This window comes from Stegodyphus dumicola, chromosome 9, assembly GCF_044657685.1.
Source record: "Stegodyphus dumicola isolate Sdum_Otavi_A_Nest chromosome 9, ASM4465768v1".
NCBI lineage: Eukaryota > Metazoa > Arthropoda > Arachnida > Araneae > Eresidae > Stegodyphus > Stegodyphus dumicola.
In genome coordinates, this window is record NC_140776.1 from 72,598,350 (window position 1) to 72,622,689 (window position 24,340).

Below are 24,340 nucleotides of genomic sequence, written 5' to 3' on the forward strand. Positions count from 1 at the left end.
TTAAATTTAACATATATGCAGTAAGTATTATCACTAGTAATATGATTACTAGTAATAATACTTTCTTAATTACATTTCTAAGGAGTGGGAACTGGAAAATATCTTCAAATTAATCATTTATAAAAAGTACTACAAGCCTTACAGCATGAAAGCTGTAAATTAATTTTACATTTCTTCAATCGTTAGGAAGCTTAGCCGTCTGGCGACTGAAGGAGGCTCTCAGATGCAACAGTAGCGGCATCTAGTGATCGCGACATTTTTGAACCCGTTTTCTACTACCAGTTTCACCTTCTATATTAGACTCTGTGATTTACTCTTACAATGAGAGGGCACAAAATACTCGTATAGAGGTGCACCAGGAAACCGTTTTATTGTGTAATTTGACCGTCTTAATTATTATAGGTTCGTAAATTTTACTACTTGTATGAATACAAAAATATATGAATCTGTACTCCTGCATATAAAAGAGTTTTCTCATGTATCTGAGGAATCTACTGATTGGTACTTCCGAAAATATGAGAAAACTTAAATAACCGGCAGTGAGCATTGTGAAAATTTTAGTCGAAACTGTGGTTTATAAAATTTGTTGAATGAAATACAGTGGATCACATTTGTTTTCCGACACTTATGTTTTTAAAATTCACTTGGGTACTGTTCTGTTATCGGGATCGGATTAAAAAATGTATGCACATGTGTATGTATGTTTGTGCATATACATGTATATGTATACACACACACACATAGCAATATTATTCTTTCTTCCAAATTGTACATCCATCATTCAATCTACATATATCGGAATAGTGTGCATACTGAAATGCAAACCGGATTCAGGAATGTGTGCGCATGTGTATGTATTGTATGTGCAACACAAACACATACATTCCTACTTCCATATATGCATGCATACGAACATACATTTCTGGATCCGGGTCTGATAACTGAACAGTACCTTTATTTGCGCAGATCTTGTACTAAATATTGATATTGAATTACAGACTTCAAAATTTTTCAGTATATATTATTTTTTTCTCTATTTTATGCCTTGTTTATCGTAAAATAAGTATCCTCAAAATATTCCTTGCCATCAAATAATTTGTTAAAAACGTGTTAATTAGTAACTCCTGTAATAATTCAAGCACTTCGTATTTTTGTTGAGATGTTTTGGTTAATAGTATTCATTGCTCTAATTTTTTTATTTTGGATGAAAACATGGTGGATTTCGAAAGTATACTTATCGGTTTCAGTAAAATATTGCTTTATTCATTAATAAAAATTAGAGATATTTGAGAATGAGAATTTTTTAATAATATATAGAAATTTCTCTTAGCAAAAATTCATTATTTATTTTCATGAAGATAGTTAAAGTTTTTTTTTTTTTTTTTTCCGAAAATAAGTAATCAGAAAGTAAAAGAAAAGAGACCTCACAAAAGTCTTCATACAATTTAAAGAAATCTGCTCATATTAGTAGATATTGTAATCTTTCTGTTACTTAGTATTTTATAGTCTATCTCGCAACATTTATGACAGCTTTCAGATGCCTGGTCAAAGAGTTCAGCATTTTTTTTTTTTGTTAATGTCTGCATCAATGTTCCTCCATTCTTCTATCGCTTCTGTTTTGTTCAGTTCTTGTTTTTATATTGTGTCTTCATACTCTAACCTTTCTCTCCAAATGCTTCTATTGGATTTTAATCTATTGATTGAGGTGGTATTTTAATTAGGAACACAGGTGTGGACATTTCTAAATGCAGCAAAAACAAACATTGAGAGCCATGTGCTTAGGATTATCATTCCAATATCCCAATTTTGGGCAGATAATTTTAAATTATCTTTTAAAATATTTAAATAAAATTGCATTATGCCATCAATAAATGCTAAATTACTTGATCCTGATGCTGATGGGCACCCGCACACAAGGACACCTCCACTGCTATACTTTACTGTTCAAGTTCTTGACTTAAGTTCCACATTTTTTCTTCTCTGTACAGTTATATGCCCATCGGAACCAAAAATGCTAAATTTGCTTTCATCTCCAAATAAAATATGGTTCCAATATGCTTGAAGCTTATTTACCATTGATTTTGCAAAGGAAAGAAAGAGCTTCCTATTTTTTGCACTTACAGAACATTTTCTTTGAGACCCCATGTAATACAGATGATCTGAGTACTTGTCAAACAGTCTCGGGTAAAATTGAAGCAGACTAATGTTCAGTAAATTCTGAAAACATCTTTAAAGCACTCGTGCATAGATTTTTCACAAATTTTCTAACTATAAATCTCTGATAATGTTAACTTTGCCAGAAGACCCTCTTCGTACTTTATTTTCAATCCAATTTTCTTCTTTAAAGGGTTTTATCACATACTGCACAACAGAATTAGATAAATTTACTAATTTAGCGATATCTCAGATCGATTTTCCACCCTTATAATGAAAAATGATAAATTTTTGAATATTTGTTATTTCCTTAGGACTATGCCCGATTTTTAAATATTAAATAAAATATAACGAAGTAAGGCAGCAAAGAATAAAGCCAAGCAAAGTTTTAAACACCATCAAAATGTGAAAATAAAATATAAAAAAAAGTAGCGGATGATATTATTTATGAAGTTTTACAAAAGTCTTTTGGTGTATGATCACTTTTGTGATGTGTTTTATCTATATCTCCTTGTATTTTTCAGCTGTAGAAAAAGGACATAAATCAGTGTTAGAAAGAAGTTTAGTTTTATTCAAAATCACATGGAGATGATATGAAAAAATATTGGGCTTTATATTTGACTTGAGCTCCAGGCTAAAGTACTTTTCCTACATATTCTTGAAGTGTACGAACACTTTTGGGAGCCCCTGTGCATCACAAGAATTTTCATCTGCATTTTGAAAATCATTACTTGTTTAGAAAAGTACATGATTATTTCTGTATATGAAGGGAACATGAGGAGTTGCTACGATCAATTTCATTAGAAATTTAATAATTCTTCTTTTTAAAGATAATAGAAGTATTCAAAATACCACAGAAGTCCTTCATGTAAAGCATTTCATTGTCTTTATGTTATTAAAATGATGGAAATTGCATTCAGCTATGAAAATGTATTGAAGTCTGGATTATATTCCAAGCTAACACCAAGAAATCACAGGTTTATTCCTTGAAAAATCAAACAAGAGTCAAAAATTAGTATTGTAAAATGTTCAGCAGATTTATAAGAAGGCTTTGCAGTAAGTGTTAATTCTGAAGCTTTTAGGAGAATCATTTAGGGCATATTAGTGGGTGATCAGGGAAAAAAATTCTTTGTCAAGAAGAAAACAAGGAAAATACACCTGGCGGTTGGAAAATCCACAGTAAGCAAAGTTTTATTATATTGAAGCAGTGCTATATTTTCAAAAACGTCAAAATTTAATATATTTAAATCAGGCAGACAAATTAACCCTCTGAGCAGCCCGGGTATTTGGATCTGTCATGAAGACCTGCAGTGGCGCACTGAATTCAGTACAAAACACAAAATTCAATTATTTGCAATACAAAAAAAAGTTATATGTACTTTAATATAAATAAAAAACAGTTATGAAGTGGTTTGTAATGTCTAGCTTTCCTGGCCAATCACTGTTCTTGTTCTGAGAACCAATCAAATGTTAGTAACTGCCAGTAGAAGCTGACATCATGCTTACACTTCAAACAATTCATTATTTTGCTTTGTTCTGTAGAAGGAGGACCTGTTTCTTATACACTTCAATTACAAGTAGGAATTTTTGTGACAGTTTTTAATATTTAGTCAAGAAGCAATGACATCAAATAAAAGAGTGGATTGGATACCCAGAAAGAGATGTAATATTATTGTGTTACGAGAAAGTGGTCTTTCCTATGCTGAAATTGCAAGACAGGTGGGTGGTTCAGTGACTACATCTGGAGTCCGAAAGTTTTGTTTACGATATCAGGAGACAAATTCAATAAAAAACAAAGAAGAAAAAAGCCGAAAAAGGTGCACATCTATTGATGACGGAAGAATAAAAAGACCGTGTCTCCAAGATAGAAAAATGTCATCAGCAGCCATCAGAAGTGATCTGAATGATGCTGGTATTTCTGTCAAGAAAAATCAGGAGAAGATTAACAGATGTTGGACTGAGAGGTAGAATTCCACGAAAAAAGCCTTATCTTAATTTTCAGCAATGAAACAAAAGACTACAGTGGGCAAAGGAACATATTAATTAGACAGATGATCAGTGGTCACAAGTTATATGGAGTGATGAAACTAAGATATCGTTATTCGGTAGTGATGGGCGAAAATATGTAAGACGTAGAATAGGAGAACAGCTACATCCTGACTGCATTCAAGCAACTGTGAAGAACCCAGTAAGTGTTATGATTTGGTCATGCATGTCAGCAGATGGTATTGGTCGCCTTCATGTCATCGATGGGACACTGAATGCCAGAAAATACATTGACACTATTCTAGAACCAAAACTTCTACCTTCCATCAGAGATCTCTTTTCCAACAATGCTTCGTTTATTTTTCAGCAGGATTCTGCTCCTTGCCACACGGCCAAAATATCGAAAGAGTGGTTTCATACAAGGAGCATTAATTTGTTGTCATGGCCAGGAAACAGTCCTGACCTCAATCCTATCGAAAATTTGTGGCACCGTTTGAAAACTCTTGTCCGAATGAGGCGCCCATCAAATAAAAGGGAACTAATTGAAGCTATAATTGTTTCCTGGCATCATGTCAAAACGAAAGAAGAGCTTAAAACTCTTGTAAGCTCAATGAAACGTCGATGTGAAGCTGTAATAAAAAATAAAGGGTATCCTACTAAGTACTGATAACTCACTGCAATCATCACTATCTAATGTATATCGATAACTATTATCGTTTAATTTTTTTGTAGTGCAAATAATTGAATTTTGTGTTTTGTATTGAATTCAGTAATAAATTCTCTTTAAAATGATATATACAAGTTTGCATTTTGTAAAAAGTAATGTTTTCTATAAGCATACAAAGTTCAATAAGCATACAAAGTTCAAAACATAAAAATTTCCAAAAGTGTCCACAATTTTGGTCACCACTGTGTATTTAAAGAGCCTTTATTAGCTAAATATGTATATTTACCTATTTTAGTCTCTATTTTCATAAACTTACATTTATCAAGATGTCATTTATGTTATTAATGAAAGTAAGAAAGCAAAATATCTTAAAAATTATAAGCCAGTATATAACAAGTGACAAAAAATCTCTTGACTGGCTAAAGATCATCATGGTGCTCAGAGGGTTAATGTATTGCAAAACCGAATTAAGAATTGAAGTCAAGAAACCTATTGCCTTCTGCTGTACTAGTGCACGGGAGTAGGGGCTGCCTTTGGAATAAAAAATTTAGTGCTCATTGAAAATAATTCTAGATGAGTATAAATATATAAATATTCTTAATGAAAACCTGAAAGAATCAGCTAGAAAACATAAAATGCAAATTACGTTCAAGTTCTATCAAGATAATAATTTTAAACCATACAGCTCCAGATATTCACTTGAGGTTCTGTATACAAATGTTTTGTAATTATCAGCACATCTGAATATCTTTCATGCTTAAATTGTATCAAACTTGCAAGAAGTGAATTGAAGAAAAGAATAAGAAAACATAATTTTTCTTTGTAAATTCTTCTAAATGGAATTGTTACATAAGTATAGAACAAATGGAACATTCTAACATGAAAAGTTAGTTGAATCCTTGCCATAGCACATGAAAAGCATAATTTTATATAAAAGTTATCCAAAGTATTTAATGTCCTGTAGTTTTCATGTTTTTATAAATATAAATTGCATATTTAAAGTGTTCGGATGCTTAAGCGAGTTCATTATTAGAACTTTTTAATAACTTTTTTAACCAAAAATGTTTTGAATAACATTTTCAAAACAATCAGGTTTTAAACTAGATGATCTATAGTATGAGGGTCATTTGATAAGTTTGGTGAAAAAGGAAGTGAAAAACACACTTTTGAAAAAAAATCTGCTTTATTTATCAACATAGTCTCCATTAAGAGCCATCCACTTAATCCAGTAAGTTTTCAATTTTTTAATTACTGTCTTGTCAGAAAAGTAGGCTGTCTTAAAGCCTCAAAATACTGATTTACAGCAACAATGACTTGAATTTCTTCCCATCAAGCCAAGTTTTTATCGCACTGGGCCAAATCTGAAAGATAGGGTAGATAAGGAATCAATTCATAGTCTAATTTGTGTAATTTTGCCACTTCATCAGTTGGCTTGTGGGATGGTGTGCTGTCTGAAAGAGCACTGATTTTCGTGCTGATCTTGGCCCTTTTTTAGCTCTTTTTTTTTCAAATGGTCCAAAATTTGTATAATATTCTGCTGTTAAAATCTTATTTTTCTGCAAGTTGTCAGTTAGGATAAGGTAAGAAAACAAGGCAGCTCAATGAAATAGAAGGCTATTACTGTTTTTTTTTTTTCCCAAAATGTGTGATATGTTACGTATACGATATTATTTCGATGATACCTCATTTGTATTACAGGTATATGCTTTCAAGTTTATAATATGCCTCATATTTATTACTACAAGGATATCTGAATATTGGAATGTACACATTTCATATTGCTGTGTACCTGCATAAATTCTAATGTTAGTAAATTCCTTATAGGATACTTACGTATTAATGCAACCATATTAGTAGAAGTCGTCAAATTTTTAGAATGTGCCAAACTCTGAAAGCCATGCATATAACCATTCTGCCGGCAACCATGCTTATAACAATCTTTGACTCAAGTAGTGCTGCCACCTGCCATTTGCATACGAGTTCTTTTTTGTTACATTCCAAGTGTAGTGGTTTATATAAACAAGTCGTGATATTTTTGGCTTTAAACTTAGTTTTAAAGTATGAGCTTCTAGATTTGCCAGCAGTGGAAGAAAGTGCTGTAAAATTTCTGCAAGAATACAGAATTTTCCTGAAAATTCTCTTAAGGGAACAATGATGAAATGTATTTCCTCGAAAGCCGCTCTTGCCGAGCGTTGCACAAAGCCAAGTCTTCACAATTCTGTGATTTTTTTAAAGCAAAAACAGATGGTTATGTACTTCGGGAGAAGAATAGCACAAAATAATTGCCGAAAGATTTGAAGAATTTATTTTTTTAAAGCAATCTTTATTTAATAATTTAGATTTGTATTTTAAATTGCTAAAGTATTGTTTTCACGTCATATGTTGATAATGTTTACTGACAATTAATATGGATAGTTTGGAAATTTTTCTAAAAAAAAGGCACCAAAACCACCAGCATGCACCTGATAAGTAACTTTTGCCTTTTCATCTGTAAAACATTGCCAGATTACTCCAAGGTTATTGTATTAAAACCTAAGTACTCGTTAAAGGTATGTACAATAAGACTATAGTATTAAAATTTTCTTTGTATTAGTTCCTGTTATCTGAGTAAGTGCCAATCTACATTAGCTTGGATACTTGGGGTTCTGTGTAATACGAGTTTAAAAGAATTCATTTTTATTTTAACTCGCACTAAGTTTTCATTTAATATTTGTTTTGTATGCACAATTTTCACAATATCTGAAAAATGAAAATGGAGGTTTGAAATCTCAATCAAATATCTTATTTATAAGGATAAATGACTTTTTTTTAGCAACCATGTTCTTCATGGGAATTTAAGTTCTTAGGAAGAGAGGAAAGGAAAAATAAAGTCATGCAATTTATGGTTTCTCTTTGTTGTATTCGCCCTTTATATACTGAGGTGGGGGGTGGTGGAAAAATTGGCTGTTGTCCATCTGTCTTGTGTAGTTGGCACGTCGATAAGATCCCTATCAATCAAATTTCATGTACCTGGTACACTAACATTCATTTTATCTTATGTGTTTCATATTTAATTTTTGCCTTTGTAATTTATTTTTAGTTGAACATACCCATTATGATAATTTATTGGATTATTAGATAAATTTCAAGCAGATGACACTAATTCATTTTTGTAAGCACTGGAATCATATTGTTGCTAAGCTGTTTGATTACTTACAGTTCTAGTTTCATTTTTAGCAATTTGAGCAATGGCACAAGGTCACCAATTTGATTGAAATTTGGAGATTTTATAACAAATAGAAGATGAAAGATTATGCATTATTGTCATACTTTACTGCTTTATTTCTATAAAGCGAAAAAGGTGCGTGAAGCTTGTGGAAAATCACTTAAAGTTTATGATGGCAATGTTCTGCAAGGACATCAGAGTCAATATTGTTTCATGAAATTTTCTATAAGTGGTTTTGATCTCGACGATGCTTCTTTGTTAAATAAGCCGGCTAAAGTTGATAATACACAAAATAAAAGTACTGGCCGAGTCAATCCAGGTTGCATGACATCAGAGATTGCAGAAACCTGAAAAATCCATCATTCGTGGTTATAGTGAAAAAGCTGGTATGTGTAAAATCAGTAATGTGCAAGTTGTCTGTATTGAAGGGAACTAAATATAAAGAAATATTATAATCCTTTGTAAAATGACTACTCACAGGCAGTAATGATGATCTTCTTAGAGAAATGAAATTTGTTTTGTTAATTTGTGTGTTTGAATTCTTAATAAAATACTGCTCACATTCCGAAGTGGTAATCTTAGGGAAGTATTCATCATGGCAGGATTTATTATATTTTGCATACAAGGACTAATGAATACAGTGATGGTTAATATGCTTTAATAAATGTATGAAAATCTGACAAATAAGTAAAAAATATGAAATCAGAATAAATAATTGTTTTAATATGATAATTGTCATAAAATAAATAATCAGATAAAAATTAGTTATATCTCAAAAGGGCATAAGGCTAGTAAAACAGATTACTTCTTAGTTTGCATATCCTTAATCATTTTCAAATTACAGTGGAACCTCAAGATATGAGTTTAATTCTTTCCAGCGTTGAGCTCATATAGCGAATTTCTCATATCTAGAAACAAACTTTCCCATTGAAAATAATGGAAATCCAGTTATTCTGTTCTGCACTCTCAAAAATATCAACATAAAAATTAATTTTTCTGATAAATAACATTAAATAATATAAGTGTAGTTTACCTTTATGGTAGCTCCCAACACCAATCTTATAATTGCTTCTCGTTAATCCTCACCAACAACAGCTTCTAGGAGTTTTGGATGGTGCTTGGAAGCAATGGTAACTCCTTTGGCTACATCAAGTTTCCTAATTTCTTCCTGTTTCTGCAGAATAGTGCAAATCGTCTTCACCAATTCCGTCACTCTTAAACCACGCTTTTTTATCTATGATTTCTTTTTTAATTTCAACGGCCATGGCTTCCTTATTTTTCTTTCAGCACTATCTGAGGCAACAATCTTCTTGGGAGGCATCGTGAAATAAATATTTTCACATTAAAGGTAGTAAACAATCGACTCACAAGCGGCACAAGATGTAGATCAAAGAACACCGAGTGATCTGCCGAGGAGATTCCTCGAGTTGAGCCGGATCGGGAAATGTCGCCACACATACTTACAGCCTGGCTCGTTGCTCGTTACTCGAGTCAGTGCTCATATTTAGAGACAAATGTTTCGCTCTTACTTTCCTCATATCTCAAATTTCTCGTATGTAGAGGTGCAGGTATTTCGAGGTTGCACTGTATATAATATTCCACTTGAGAGGTAGGTGACAGGTATAATGTCTCATGCTTGGCAAATGAGAATATGTGACATAGATCTACATTTTAAAATTATTTTTTTTTTGTCTTTTGAAAACATATTATTCCAAAATACATGGCAGACAGATGATTGAAATCATATGGGTGTGATATTGACAGCTGATGAGTACATTATCATGAAACAGGTTCAGAGGTTACTTGCACATGCTTCATAATGATTTTTGTGCAAGGATTAACTTCTTGTACCACTTCCCTTTCCATAGTTTAAACTTGAAAGTACTGTATCAGTTTATTTCACTTTGTATTCTTTTATATGTCGTAAGACTCTTTTATGAAGATAAACCAAAATATAGCAGTGAAAGTTAAATTAGTTTTGTTTATAAGAATTAAGAGAAAATTTTAATTTCTTACGACCTACTACCTGTAGTTAACAGTATATCTACCACAGCTATGGGAACAGGTAAAAGCAAGCTAGTCTGTCCTCCCATGAAGCTGATACAACTCAAGTTTTTCCCATTCATGCACAATCCCAACTTCAGTGGTGCTAGATTTCAAAAGAGTGGAAATTATGTTCCTTAGGTAAAAATAAAATTGAAAGTGTTCATGTATAAAATATAGTGGATTGGCATAGCCCTTCTAGTCCACTCATAGTGTGCCACTGTAAAAGTATCACATTTTTTGAGCTTCTGCTAAGAAACTAAACAATCAGTTCAAATGTTCAGGATCAGCAGCTAGGTAGTTTGAATAAATCCATCATCTAAAAATGTCCCAAACTCATTAAGTTGGATGGAATTAATAGTATTACTCATTAATTGTAATTAATTGTCTCTTTTTTAGTCTCACCAGTGCAAGACCACACACAAGTGTGATCACCTATCAAAGATAATTAGAGTTTACGTAGGATGTTTTTCAAATTTGTCATACACACTGACCCTGTGCCGTTGAGCTTCTACTTATTTTCCCCGTTTTCAAAATTTCTTGTATGGTTAATTTTCAGTCCAGAGAAAGCTGTAAATCAGAACTTTATTCAGTTTTTTGCTGATAAAAAGTCTTTCTATGACCTGTTTTTAGGTCTTGTAAAGGAATTATGAAATTTGATTAAAGAAAGCAAAAGTTTATTGAACAAAATATGTGATACATCATTGATTGATCTTTGGCTTTATAAAAATGAATAGTCTTTGAAAAATAAAGCAAAAACATGTCAAGAATTTTCAGAGAACTTAATAACCTTATGACTTTGTAAGTATTGTAAACAAAATAATTCACTATGTGTTAATTTTTGTTTTGTTTACTTATGTATTTGGTAAGGGAGGGGTGCAATAATGTAGTTACTGGCATCTTAAAGGCTAAGTAAAGGTACAAAAATATAAATAGTATATAATAAAAACCTTGAAAGGTTTCAGATTTTAAGGTTGCCCAAAAGAGATTTTTAAGCTCTTGCACTCATTCCTGCGAACCCATCTTTTTTTTGGGGGTGGTGGTGGTGGTCTTTTTAGCTTTATTAGCAAGCATCCATTTATTTGCAGTTATGTGCCACATACAATTCAACCACAAAATTTTTAAAAGCTGCTTAGTGGCATATGTTTAGAATTCTGATGCAGTGTTATGTGTTGGCATACCTTTGATATTTTTTTCAGACTTTTTTAAGTTCATCATATCAATATTCAGTTTTCTAGTTCATCATATCAATATTCAGTTTTCTAGTTCATCATATCAATATTCAGTAAATAAGATGGCTAACAATTTTTTTTCGTCTTTTTATTATTAACTTTTTATGTGTTAACTTTATTTATTAACTGTTATAATTCTTTGAACTTGTGTCACATAAATTCTATTCAGCAAAAAAATCACAACATATTTAAAAACATTTTCTTTAGAATTCCCGATAAAGTGTTAGAAGTTACCATACATGTTTTTATTTCTTTAAAAACACCTAAAACAGTTATTATGAAAAAGGAAATGTATATAATCATTTTAATGAGTCCAGCAAGTGAAATTTCATAAAAATATTGAATATTTCTAATTAGACATCTCATGACTTTAATACATGTTTATTTAAATCAATAACATTAAAAAGTAAAAAAAAAAAAAAAAATATTCTTAAGAACTGTCTTTATTGCTTTTAAATCACTCTGTGTATTACTCAATAACCTTTCACATTACATTTGAAAGTTTATTAGGGTTTTATTAAATGGCAACATGCAGGCACATGGAAGATGAAAGTATTTTATTTCTGGGCCGTAGCAACATATTGCTTTCATTGAGCCGAGTTTGTTAATTAAAACTGAAAAATAAATGGCCTCCATAATTTCCGAATTGCAACAGTCTTGCACGCTGGGGAGAAAATTGCTTTATTTCAAACAGTGTTGTCACTGCTTGTTTTCAAATTGTTGAGTTTGTGAATCAAAAATTCATTTAAGTTTTAAAAATATGACATAAATAATTAAACACATTCAAAATTCAGGCTTCTAGGTGCACATGTTTGGATTGAGGATTACATTATTCAAAATTTGATCACTCTAAGAACTGGCATTTTTTTCACAATGTGAGGAACACACATATATGCAGATTCTTTATTATTTCATTCCTTAAAAAATAATACAGGGCAATAATATTTAGTGACAACAATTTGAAAAGTGATACCGTTTATAGTGAACCTTTGCAAATTCCCATTTTGAGATTGATAACCCCTTTTGGGCTTTAAAAAGAAAAAAGAAAGAAAGATGATTTATGAGATGAAGTTAACAATATAATATAAAAAAGTGCAATCATTGAAAGAAATTAAAAGAAACAAAATGGTTATTGGTATAATTTACAAATGAGTTTCATCTAAAATTTTTATCTTGCTTAAATTACATTTAATGCATTGTTAACTTAAACTCTATTTATTCAGTATTCTCAGTTTTCTTCAGATGGTAAGCTTTCAGTTATTTTTTGAATTTTTGAAGAATATTCTATATACTACAGAATTAATCTGTATTTGTATTGATTATTGAATACTAAATTTTTGTTTAAATAATGTGCCTAAAAATGTATGATTTACGGCAGGGTTTCTTAAACTGGGGGTCGCCAGAAATCGTAGTAGTTTTGATATTTCTTTAACTTATTATTCCCTCTTCCCGGGGATTGACGTAGAGAACCCTGCCAAGCTAATGGCTAAAATCTGTGCCTAGGCAGTCTCAGCCACAGGGGTGTAAAATTTATGAACTTGGTGGTTCTGAAGGCCCTGGGAAAGGTCACTTTTTGGTCGGCCTCAGAGTCTGGCAGGTCTCGAACGGTATGGCTCTAGTAACCAGGGGGATAGCGTTCGCTGGGTAATGTCCCACTGCAACGGGCAGCCCAAGCGACTGGCAGGTAGCAAATCCAACAACCAGTGGCTGCCTGGAAATATCCCAGGTGGTGCACCAGCCCTTCTTAGGGGCCAGAGCGGAGGTTGAACCGCCGCGTCTAGTTTTGAGGGGGAGTTGGATCTGTAGTACGGACCATAAGGGTCACGTGGAGCAGAGAATGCCAATATTGTTGTTGTTTAACTTATTATAATAATTTTACAATTACCAAATATTTTTACACAATGTATCTGAAAATAGATAAAGATGAGAAAATATGGACAAAGAAAGAAAGAAAAAAAAAAAAAAAACGAAACATTTCGACACATTCTTTTTATAATATAAACGTTCATTTACCTTGCTTTGCATGTGACCCTATCATTTCATCTGTTACTTATTTAAAATTTTCATTGTTCTATATCTTAAAATTAGAAATTAATGACCTAAAACTGCAATAGTATATTAATGTACAAGTGAAAAAATTGACAGTTTCACTCACGCACGTGTCGGATTTGCGCAATACTTATCCCGCAAAATTTTTGTAAATATTATGGAGTCCTGGGGGTTGCAAAAGAATCTCAGTGACAAAAAGGGGTCACGACTGAAAAAAAGTTTAAGAAAGCCTGATTTAGGGAAATCAAAATTAATGCTGGCAAAATCTGTTGTTCAAAAAGTTGCCACATTTTAATATGTTCAATATTTATACTTATCTTGTTAGAAAAATACGAGTACTCCACAAAAAATTGGAAAGGGCATATTTTATACCATCTGAAGATAAAATAAATACTTTGAATTAAAAATAATTGCAGTTCAGTAAAGCGTATTTTATTTTAAATAAATGCTTAGAATATTAAGTTTTTCCTTAAAGCTTTGTATATTTGCTATAATTATGTAATGTCCGTGTCTATAATTTATGTAATTTTCTCATAGTATGAGGTTAGCAATTTTTTTCATGTTCTTAATTTGTACATATGTAATATTTTAGTTGTCCATGGCATTTAAACAGCTTACATCTCATAGTTGCAAGCTCGTACAGCCATATGTCCCTTTTGTTTTTAAGGAACTGAATTTGGTATTTACAAAAGGTAAGATTTCAAAACTGTTTCCTAATATTATTAACTTGATTAATAGTATAAACAATGCTAATAATATTTATAGTAATAACAATTGACTCTTTAAAGCAAAGTAAATTTTTTTTAATAATGAGTGAATAAGTATTTTAATATAATTTTATGAATATGTAAAACAAGTTTTTAGATTTTGTATAACAGTTTTACAAAAGAATTGCAAGAAGACTGTAAAAATTACATAATGACATTCAAGCAAGGTCTTTCAAGAAATGTGAACATTAGATCATTTTTTAGATATTTAAAGAAAAATTTTAAGAACTTTAAAATCTTTAGAGGAAAGACTTTTACAGACTTTTAAATTGGGTTATCTTTTATGTATTGTATAATATCATATTTGTAAAATTTAAAGTTTATCGTTCTCACATGCAATCTTATTTCAGATATATATGTTTGACTAATTTAAAAAACAAAATGACCGGGCATAGAAAAGCCTAAAGGCTGTGGTCCTTGAATAAGATCCTTTTTCATTTTTGTTATTCAGTCATATACATTGTAAAAAATGTTTATCTTCGTTTCCTAATGATTTTTCTAAAAAGGATTTTCTGTTCCTAAGCATTTTTCTTTTTGTAGAGAAGTATTGTAACTTTAATTTGCAATAGTTCTTTAAATCTCTATTTTGGGTTTGGTATTTGTTTTAAAAATAGCTATTGCTAATAATAAAATTCTCCAAGTTGCTTCATTTCAAAATTAATAGCCATCACATGACTCATATAACACTGGTAACATAGATAGCTTTGTGAACTAAAATTCAACCAGAAAATAATTTTAGGATGTTATTAATTAGTCAATCAAATGATATCAAAATCAACGCTAATTAAACTAAGACTTCACCTAAAACACATCCTACCTGCTTTTTGCTTCTGTTGCTAATTAAATATGCTTCCGTTGCTTCTCATTTTATCGCAATTATTTTTAACACATAAAAGTTCTGAAATTACCGATTAATGTGCCAAGTTCTTGTCGGCTGCAAATGTAATGCAAGGATATATGCAGATATCATATGTTCATACAGTTTTGATTAACTATCCGAACATATGCTAACTAGGCAGTCTGTGAAGATGCCAGAATTTTAAAGGATTGAGAAGTTTATTTAAATACTGATACAAGTATTTATAACTTTCAAATGATCAATTTTGATGACATTCTTGTTTCTATGGCTGAAAGAAGGCCAGTGTCATTGGACTAACTTGCTCACTTCTCTAACATATGCATTGATGTAGGACAGCTAATCAAAGATGTCACTCTTTTCTTTGGCTTTGATCACTGTATAATATCTTGAATGTAGAAACAGTTCCAAAGAAGTCAAACAGTTGCCCAAAAACTTGTACGTGGTCAAGAAAGGTTTACCACCCCATTTGAAGATTGGTATATTGGTAGAATAGCAAGCAAAATCTATTCTACAACTGGTCCATGGTTGCGGTATCACATGGTAAGACAGTGTCTGCAAGTATGGTGCGCCAGAAGCTTTGCATGAAAGGACTGTACACCTGAGTACCATGTGTTTGTCCTGTCCTCCACTAACCATCCAGTCCAGAGACACACAAGATAAGTGGTTTTTTCAGAATCTTAGAATGTCTCAGATTGTCACAATATCCTGTTTATGGATGAGTTAAGATATGACCTAGAATTAGATGACAAGCATGTTGAAGTCTAGAGAGAATAAGGCCCAGAACATCATTGGACATCAAGCATTCAGTAGTGGCAATAGCATGATATGGTCTGAAATTTCAGTGGAATACCATACGTTGCTAAAAATAATGTGATAAATTTGTGATGGCTGTGTAGTGTCAGGATAAGTCCTACACCCCATCATGAGACTGCACTGCATCAGTTGGTCATTCTTATGATATTGCTCATTGAACCCGCACCATTAACAAAAACCTGGAGATTGAGGGCATTTCTCATTTGGAATAGTGGCTATCTTCCTCTGACCTTATTCCATTGAAATCTTTGGGAAGCATACTGTCTCTACATGTTTCCCCCTTCCAGCCAGTCTCAGACAATTGCAAATCATCCCAGTAGAGGAATGGCATTGCTAGCCTCTGCAATGTTCCATTACATTATTGAAAGCAAATACAGTGTATGAAGGTTCTGGGTAAGTCACATACCTTATCCCTCTGAGCACCATAATCAGCCTTATCCGATCATGAAATTTTTTGTTACTTGGTACATTAGGTTATAATTTGAGATATTTTGCATTCTTACTTTCTTTAATATCATAACTGTAAGTTTATGAAAATAGAGATTAAAACAAGTAAGTACTGTCTAACCACACTAGCGAGAGCAGTTTGGCTGAGAGCCAAGATGGGTCAGTTTAATTGAAGGGGTGTGGGTGAAAAACATGGGTATTTTCCCCTCTCGGACTGTGGAGTCAGTAGGTAAAATGATCAACTCTTAGAATTTTAATGACTCCTCCTTTATATATATGTAAACATATACACATGGGTACAGCTTATTTTTAAAATTTAAAAGTAATAGATGCTACAGAAAAAAATTGATTCATAGCAAATTTTTATATTAATTAGCATTTATTATGAAATGGAAAAACTAGCATTAGTTATTTCTAAGAAACAGTAAAACTTCAGCAAGATCTTCTTTGTTAGAGGACCATAGATACGATTTGATAAACTTCAGAACTAAGAAGAGTCTTTCCACACTGATTTGAATAGGAAGAAGGGCTTACTTCCTTTAACTTTTCAGGATAGATTTTTATAAGTTCTAAAAGAGGTGGTTTGCAAGAGTAGTTATATTTATCTATTTCTTCAAAGGCCGTGTATAAATCTTGTTTGTATTTTTTCGTTTTTATATCTAAAGGCTCTTGGTTATTTATTTTCATTTGCTTTGCCTTAACCTTTTTGCCTTATATTATCCAAATATTTCTCAAAATCTAATTCATCACTGGAAAAGGATGATAGACTCAGTTGCAATATCTGCAAGTTGACTGTCCTGATTTGAATACTCCAGTTGTTCTGAGAATAATTTCATTCTTAATGAAAGTTCAGAGATGGTTTTCTTTGCCTTTTTAATTTGTTTGTCATCCAACAAAATTCAGCATTTTGGATCTACATATATTGAACCCAGCAAAGTCTTATTGTCTAGCAAACTGGTTTCTCTTTTCTTCTTTGAAGAAATGATTCCTTCTGCAATAAACCCTCCATTTCAGAAAGAACAAACATCACATTCTTCCAGTCTTGCCTCTTATTAATTCTTCAGATTGTAGCTTTTTGGTGGCTATTTACAGTATAGAAAGAAGAGTTTCCAATTCTGCAAGATCATTCCACAGTCTTTCTGTTAGTAAAACATTAGGGTTATCTACATCTTCTAGCATTCTCGTCTCCTGTTAATTCTTCAGATTTTAGCTTTTTTGTGGCTATATATGGTGTTGAAAGAAGGGTTTCCAGTTCTGCAAGGTCATTCCACAGTCTTTCTGTTAGTGAAATATTAAGGTTATTTACATCTTCTGAAAAAGTTCTTAATCCTAACAACCATTATATCATCAAATATGTACTTCTCCATTGTGTTGCTCCTTTTCCTGCTCACTTCCTAAGAATGGCATCAATTTTGGGAGTTCTTGCTGCTTATCTAAATTCACCAGTGAGATTAGTAACTAAATGAATCAATTTAATCAATAATGGCAAATATCACATCCATCCTGCTCCCTTATATTTACTTACTAATATGCCAATAAAATAGAAAATAACAAATAAAAACTATTTATTAATGTATATAGTTCATAAATAAAAATATTAACTCAGTTTGTCATTAATTTTTTTTTCAATTGACTTATTGTTTTAATGTTTTAATTTAATTTCAAATTCAAACTGTCCAACAAAAACTGGAGTTGGAATCAACGTGTTTTTTAGCAACTCCGACTCCTTTTACCCAAAAATCTACCTGACTCCAGAGCCCTGCTCGGAGGTCGTAGCGGTTGTAACAGCTTTGATATAGTTATTAATCTCTCATGCATTTGAAATAGATGAATAATAAATAATGTACAGGTTACTGGCGATATTGAAATGCAGGCTCGAGAGCTGCATGCATTTTCTCGCACAAAGCATGTCATTAACTTTTTTAAATAAGTTTTTATACCTTTTCTTCTCTTGTTTGCATGTTGCCATTTTTTTAGTGTAAAATAAAAGTTATTGTTGTGTTCTATCATTGGAGTTTACGTCAAATTGTTTAAGAAGTATCACAGGGTGTGGGTATTTTTTCCTCTCGGAGGTTGGAGGACATTTAGTGCTTTTTCTTACAATCGTTGAACATCGCTTTTACTGACGTTCTTTTACTTTCAAATCTTCGTTTTTACAATGAGTTCTATTATTCCAGAAAGCTCTAGAAATAAACCTTTCCACAGCGATTTTAAGAAATTAGTGTATAACATGATTAAAGTTTTTGATGAAGAATCACAATTAGGGGATTACTGACCATCCCAGTTACGCAGCCAAATGTGTAAAGGGGGAAAAAGGGTATGGCATGCCTAATTAAAACTAAAATAATTTTTATGCAACCTCTTCTCATTAAATTGCTTTATTTTATTTATAGATCATTTGACTATATTATATTAACAAATTAACTTTATTTATTAAAGAATTTAATTATTTATTAATTTATTAACTTAATGGAAGAACCATTTAAATCTAACTGGGCTACTGCACTCACCCCTACATCACTGATAGATATGCCCACTTCCACCCCAAACCAGATGTTTACATAAATATGGAATACGTGGTCAGACAGTATACACGTTTACCTAATAAAGACTGTTTAAATACAGGTCTTTGTGACAGATTTAAAAACCTGCATCACTCGGAGGTTTTGCTTGTATGCTGTTTTGTTAATAACCCAAATCTGATGTTATGACATAATTTACAAAAATTAAATGTTATTTTTCACCTTTGTACATAATGCTTGTTTTTTTTTTTTTTTTTTTTTTTTTTTTTTCATGCATAAACACATTTTCTACTTCCATGTGCAACTTGATATTAATCAAAGCTTTACTTTTTCCATTTGTGTTGATATTATCATTATGTGCTTAACTTTTGGAAGCCAGTGTATTCTCAATAGGATTGGCATGCTTCTTCCAAGCTGGAGAAAATCAGCTAGAAGAAACTGATTTTTTTATTAATGTTAATGTAGTTATATTTTATTCATATATAAAACTATGAAATAAGCAAGCAATTTAAATACAAAAATTAAAAAAAAATTATAAAATCATAAATTGTCATGATCATTCTTGTACTGGTCCAAAAATTGATCAAATGGAAAAAATTAAATGAAATACTACATCAATAAATGTGAGAATCATACCCATTTTTAATTGGAATTAAAAAAATACAACTTTGCAGTTTCTTCCAGAAATTATAAAACATCGAGTCTGATATATAGATTAAACCATCATTAATAATTTATTCCATTATCCTGGAAGAAACTAAACCCCGAGTAACATACATGTCACTGAACCTTAGATTAAATTATTAGTAGTGGCCAGTAGTAGTATTCCTTGCAGTAAAAAGCATGTGCAGAGGGAAAACTCATTATGAAAAAATATGTTAGATTTCAATGAAATTTCTTTTTTAATCTGATCAATGATATTTGTTTAATTAGTTAATATAATAAGTTTAATAACGGATTTTAACTCTTTTAAATTCATGTAATCTGCTTTACATTCCTGGCCCATTTTGAAATAGAAGAGTTGTATTTAAAGAAATATTTTTTGAGGAAGTTTTTTAAATAATTTTTAGTGTGCTTTTTGAAGTTTTTTGTTTGTTTATAACATATGCATTTTATGCAAAAAAAAAAAAAAAAAAAAAAAGTTATTTTAAAATGTTATTTATATTTGTATATGTATTAAATTATATATATATTTACTTTTTAAAGGATGGTTACCATGTTTTGCAGTACCTTGTATTTCAACTCGTAAATTCATGAGAGATGTGAACACCGATGCTAAAAGAATTGAAAAATTTGATAAAATGAACTTAGTTGCATCATTTAATCATACATTAATTTCTTCTGTCAATAAGGAATTCATTGACCCATTTATGATCAATTTACCCAAGAAACTTTATATGCCTACGGATGCTGTAAATAATCTAAAAGTATATGAAGATATCAATAACGCTGAAAAATCTATTCAAGAACCTATTTTAAATAACATAAAAATCATTGATGCTCCTATTCCAAACAAACATCCTAGGAAAGAAGCTGTTCGGATGCTTATAATTAGGAGGAGGAAAATGAAAAAGCATAAGCTTCAAAGGCTACGTAAGAGAATGAAGAATGTTTTTGAAAAAATTAAAATGAGAAGAGAACTGAGGAAAGAGCAAGCATTTCGAGCTGAATTACTGTCCCAAGTTGAAATTGCTGAGAAATTTGATGCTAAGGCTTATGTAGAAGGTATTCTGCATACGCTTAGGTATCATCCAAAACCAGAGACAGCTGACGAAAGGCGAGAAAGGTACAGACAACGGATGAAAAAGAACAGGTATCAGACAACAGTTATAATGCCCAGTTTTAGAGATGCTTAGAGATGGATGTTAAAGACATTTCCTAAATAAATTTCAAGTAATTTAAAATATATTTGTATTCAGTTGTCTTATTTAAAATATCTTATAATATTCAAAGGTGTATATGTGTTCAAAGATGAGATTCAAAAATACCTGTTGCTATTTTAGTTTTTGCCGTCAGTTTTGAAAATGATCTCATAGAATTATTTATTTGAGAAATATATCTAGAGCAGTCATAATCAAATTTCATTGTGTGTTAGAATACAATCATATTCAAGAGCCCCATAATCAGGTTTTCCAAAAGTGCAACTTTATATCATCTTAAAAATAATAAAACAGTTTTTAAATAGAAAGAAATAGTTGAAATAAATTAATGATGATGCATTTAAAAAATTAATATAGTTATTTATTAGCTTTGTTCTTTTCCTTTCGTTTAGGATAGTTTCCTACAATATGCAAATCTTTATCCCCCCATACACTCTTTTTTTTTTAGATAAATAACATCACTTGATTTCTTTCATAACATCATTTTTCCTATATAAAAATGCAAAAGATGGGCATCAAAGGTCCCTGAAAGAAACATTGTGCCTGGACTGCCAAATTTATCTGAACTAGATCCTGGAGTATATTTTTCAAACATTAATAATGTAAAATGAGAAACCATGGAGAAACTGAAAATATGGTTATAAATATGATCTAAAAATAAAGTTTTAACATACAACCTTAAAAGGTTTTTCCATAAAAAAAAGTTTAACTTTTCCCACATAACTGATGACAAAGCTAACCAACATAAAGTTGATTTGGAACGATACACATATTACAAAAACTGCCCATGTAATACATTTGCATTGTGAAGAAACAATGCCCTCACAACAGAAGAAGGGAGGGAGAACTTTTATTACTGCAATTTTATAAGTTTCCAATGTGCTCACCTTCGCAAACAATGCACTGCATGCAAGAGATTGTTTTGAGAACACTGACAAGTATCATGGTAGGAGGAATTTTTTAACTTCACATTTTATGGAATCTTTCAGTTCTAACAAATCTCATAGATTTGATGTGCACACCTTACATTTCAAATAACCCTCAAACCAGAAATCTATCGGAGTGAGACCGGGGGATTATGGAACCGAACTTGCCGAACTGTGTGCAGGAGCACCATCTTGCATATATACAATGTTATTAATGACATTTTGTGCTGCAGTTCTGAATTATGTAATCTTGCAACATATTTCTATACTGAGCACTTGTAATGGAGCACGTTTCCATACCTGCAGAAATTACCTCTTCGAAGAAGTATGGATAGAGAACGAATGTGCTTGTGATGCCGTACCACAAAGCAAAATTGTGTAAAGCTGCTGGTGCCACATAGTGAGAATTTTTATCAGATCAGTGAATGTAGATGTTGGAGTTCACATTCCCAAGCCACCTGCTATCGATATCATATCTGATAAGGAAAAAATTTGCAGAATCAATGCACTATAACTTGTCTCCAGGTTGCAACATCTGGATATGCTGGAATTGATAAGGAAACATCTGCTTAACACAGCACAGAAGCTTGAGAACTGTGGTTTTTAGTATATCCAAATTGCAACCAACACTTCTTGTCGTATGCACTTCCCCAACTACTTCGAAAGGAACCTATGGTTGCAGTGATTGTGACCTGTCACATGTGCATCCACTTTCTTCAGAATTTTTTTACCAAATCACGTACAATTTTTATGGAACATAGGCTTTTGTCTTAGCTTATGATTTCGCTTTTTAACTCACACTGCTTTGGAAGCATTTTCCTTGTTCAGATAAAACAGCTTTATCAATTCACCTCATTGTTTGAAGAAACATTCTACTCACACTGCTTAATAAAGGTTTTCCACAAGCAATGCTTTGCACATGGCATTCTGTGATTGGTGCCCCTACTGTCTTTCCCTATGAATTATGCAAAGTGCATTAATGCACTTCCTTTCTGTGTTGTCATTTGCCCATTAAATACTCTTCTTTGCAAACGTTTTATGCCTGCAATTTTATACACATATCTTACCAATGCCATTTATGGTTTTTCAATGTGCTGATCAGTCTGTGCAGGACAAAAGTGGGTGTTGCCATTCAAAAATATCAAAATTTTTTTATTGTAACCATTTGTGACAGCTTTATATTTTCAAATCGATCACATGCCTTCAAATAACAGTATCTGAATTTTCATCTTGATTTGTAATATATCGGGGAAGTTGTTTTTTATCACCACCCTGTATATGGTACTTTAATTATATGGACATCATTTCAGTATACTTAAAAATATCATGATATAGTATTTGAATATATATATGGTTTGGTCAGAGGATTAATGAAATTTTTAAATAATGAAGAAAATTATTACACAGAGTATGAAAGAAGAAAAACTTTTTTTTCAACTTTAAATAGAATATAGTTAATAATTGAGGAAGCTGTTAAGTACGAAAGATTATTCTTAACCCATGAGAGCATACAATGTCTTATTTTATTGCTAGCATTTCCAAGTTAAAAGGTTTCTTTGAATGAAAATGTCTAAATTCATATCAGAAATTTGACCTACAGAAAACTGAAAAGTAAGTTATAAATTATTTTATTCATCTTTTTCGTTCCTTTTTCCATATGTAGACTGGTGCAGATGTTTTACTACCTTCTTTCACAAGTTTGGCTAGGGGATCGTTCTTATTCTAAAAAATAAAAAAAGCAATTAAAAAAATTTTTGATATGAATGCATAAAAAGATAAAAAATATTAATTGAAACTGAATGGTCACAAAAATGTGTGACAGCATATTTTGAATTATTTTCATAGAGTTAAATATTAAAGAATATTTATAAATTCAGAACTAATATAAAATGTATGAAGTGGTTCAAAAACAGAATCAAACATGACTAATAACAGCGAAAATATATAAAATAAATTCCACAGCATTCCCAAAATAAATGCTGTATTTTCTTAAATACTGATTCTAGATGTATAACTTCTGATTATGTTTCTTGAACTAGTGTAAATACATTTTTATAGTATTAGTTTCAGCACTGAGGGCAGGAATCTTGTAAATTTAATATTTAATTTTATATATCATATCTGTTAAGCAAAAGTTCAATTTTAAGAACCACTTTTTTGCTGCTTTGCATTTGATATTTGTTTTACTCAGCAAAAATACATATGGGTAGCTTATCTTTTTCCTTAATAAAAGAAGCTGTATAAAATTTGAAGTATATTTAGAGGTATTTATCGTCAAACTATAAATATTTCTCTGATGAAGTAATCTTACACAGCAAATTCCAGTCTTTTTAATGCCTTATCATATTCAGTTCAATGACATAGTTTTATCTTGTAACCAATATAGATTTAATCATCTTAACATTTAAGCTAGATTTATCTTTTGACCCCATATTTTTGATACCAGAATATATTCTTTCAGTAATTGTATTTCCCCAGAACAAAGAATAAACTCCAATATTACAAAAGTTGTAAGTTAATATCAGTTACTGCTTCAGTTTAAGTTTTTACCATATTTTTTTAACCAAGTTTCTTTTAATTAGCACACAAAGTAACAATTTTATTTTTTTAGGAAAATTTTTATACTTCCTTCAACACTGTATTAGGATATTTTAATAGGTAAAGAAACAAAACACCGCAATTTGGCAATAAGTACCTGAAAAAAGTTTATAATGTCTTTCACATTTGATGCATATACATTTGCTTTTGTCTACCCAAGTATGACAATACACCGTTCATAAAATTATTGCT

At 31.3% G+C, this 24,340-nt stretch overlaps 2 protein-coding genes across 2 annotated transcripts in view; one reads left to right on the forward strand and one right to left on the reverse strand.

Annotated features, from left to right (window-relative positions):
- The first annotated feature begins 247 nt into the window (after positions 1 to 247).
- LOC118200164 (uncharacterized) lies at positions 248 to 20,650 on the forward strand. Its single transcript, XM_035372090.2, has 3 exons — positions 248 to 402; positions 13,929 to 14,028; positions 19,951 to 20,650. Exons 2-3 carry the CDS (start codon positions 13,935 to 13,937, stop codon positions 20,598 to 20,600), a joined length of 744 nt encoding a protein of 247 aa, XP_035227981.1. The 5' UTR covers positions 248 to 402; positions 13,929 to 13,934; the 3' UTR covers positions 20,601 to 20,650.
- A 2,405-nt stretch (positions 20,651 to 23,055) lies between these two features.
- LOC118200165 (putative U3 small nucleolar RNA-associated protein 11) overlaps positions 23,056 to 24,340 on the reverse strand; it is a 60,240-nt gene continuing 58,955 nt past the window's right edge. The window contains exon 8 of the mRNA XM_085823605.1: positions 23,056 to 23,272. Coding sequence (XP_085679731.1) covers positions 23,183 to 23,272 — 90 coding nt within the window. The 3' untranslated portion in view covers positions 23,056 to 23,182. The remainder of the gene's footprint in view (positions 23,273 to 24,340) is intronic.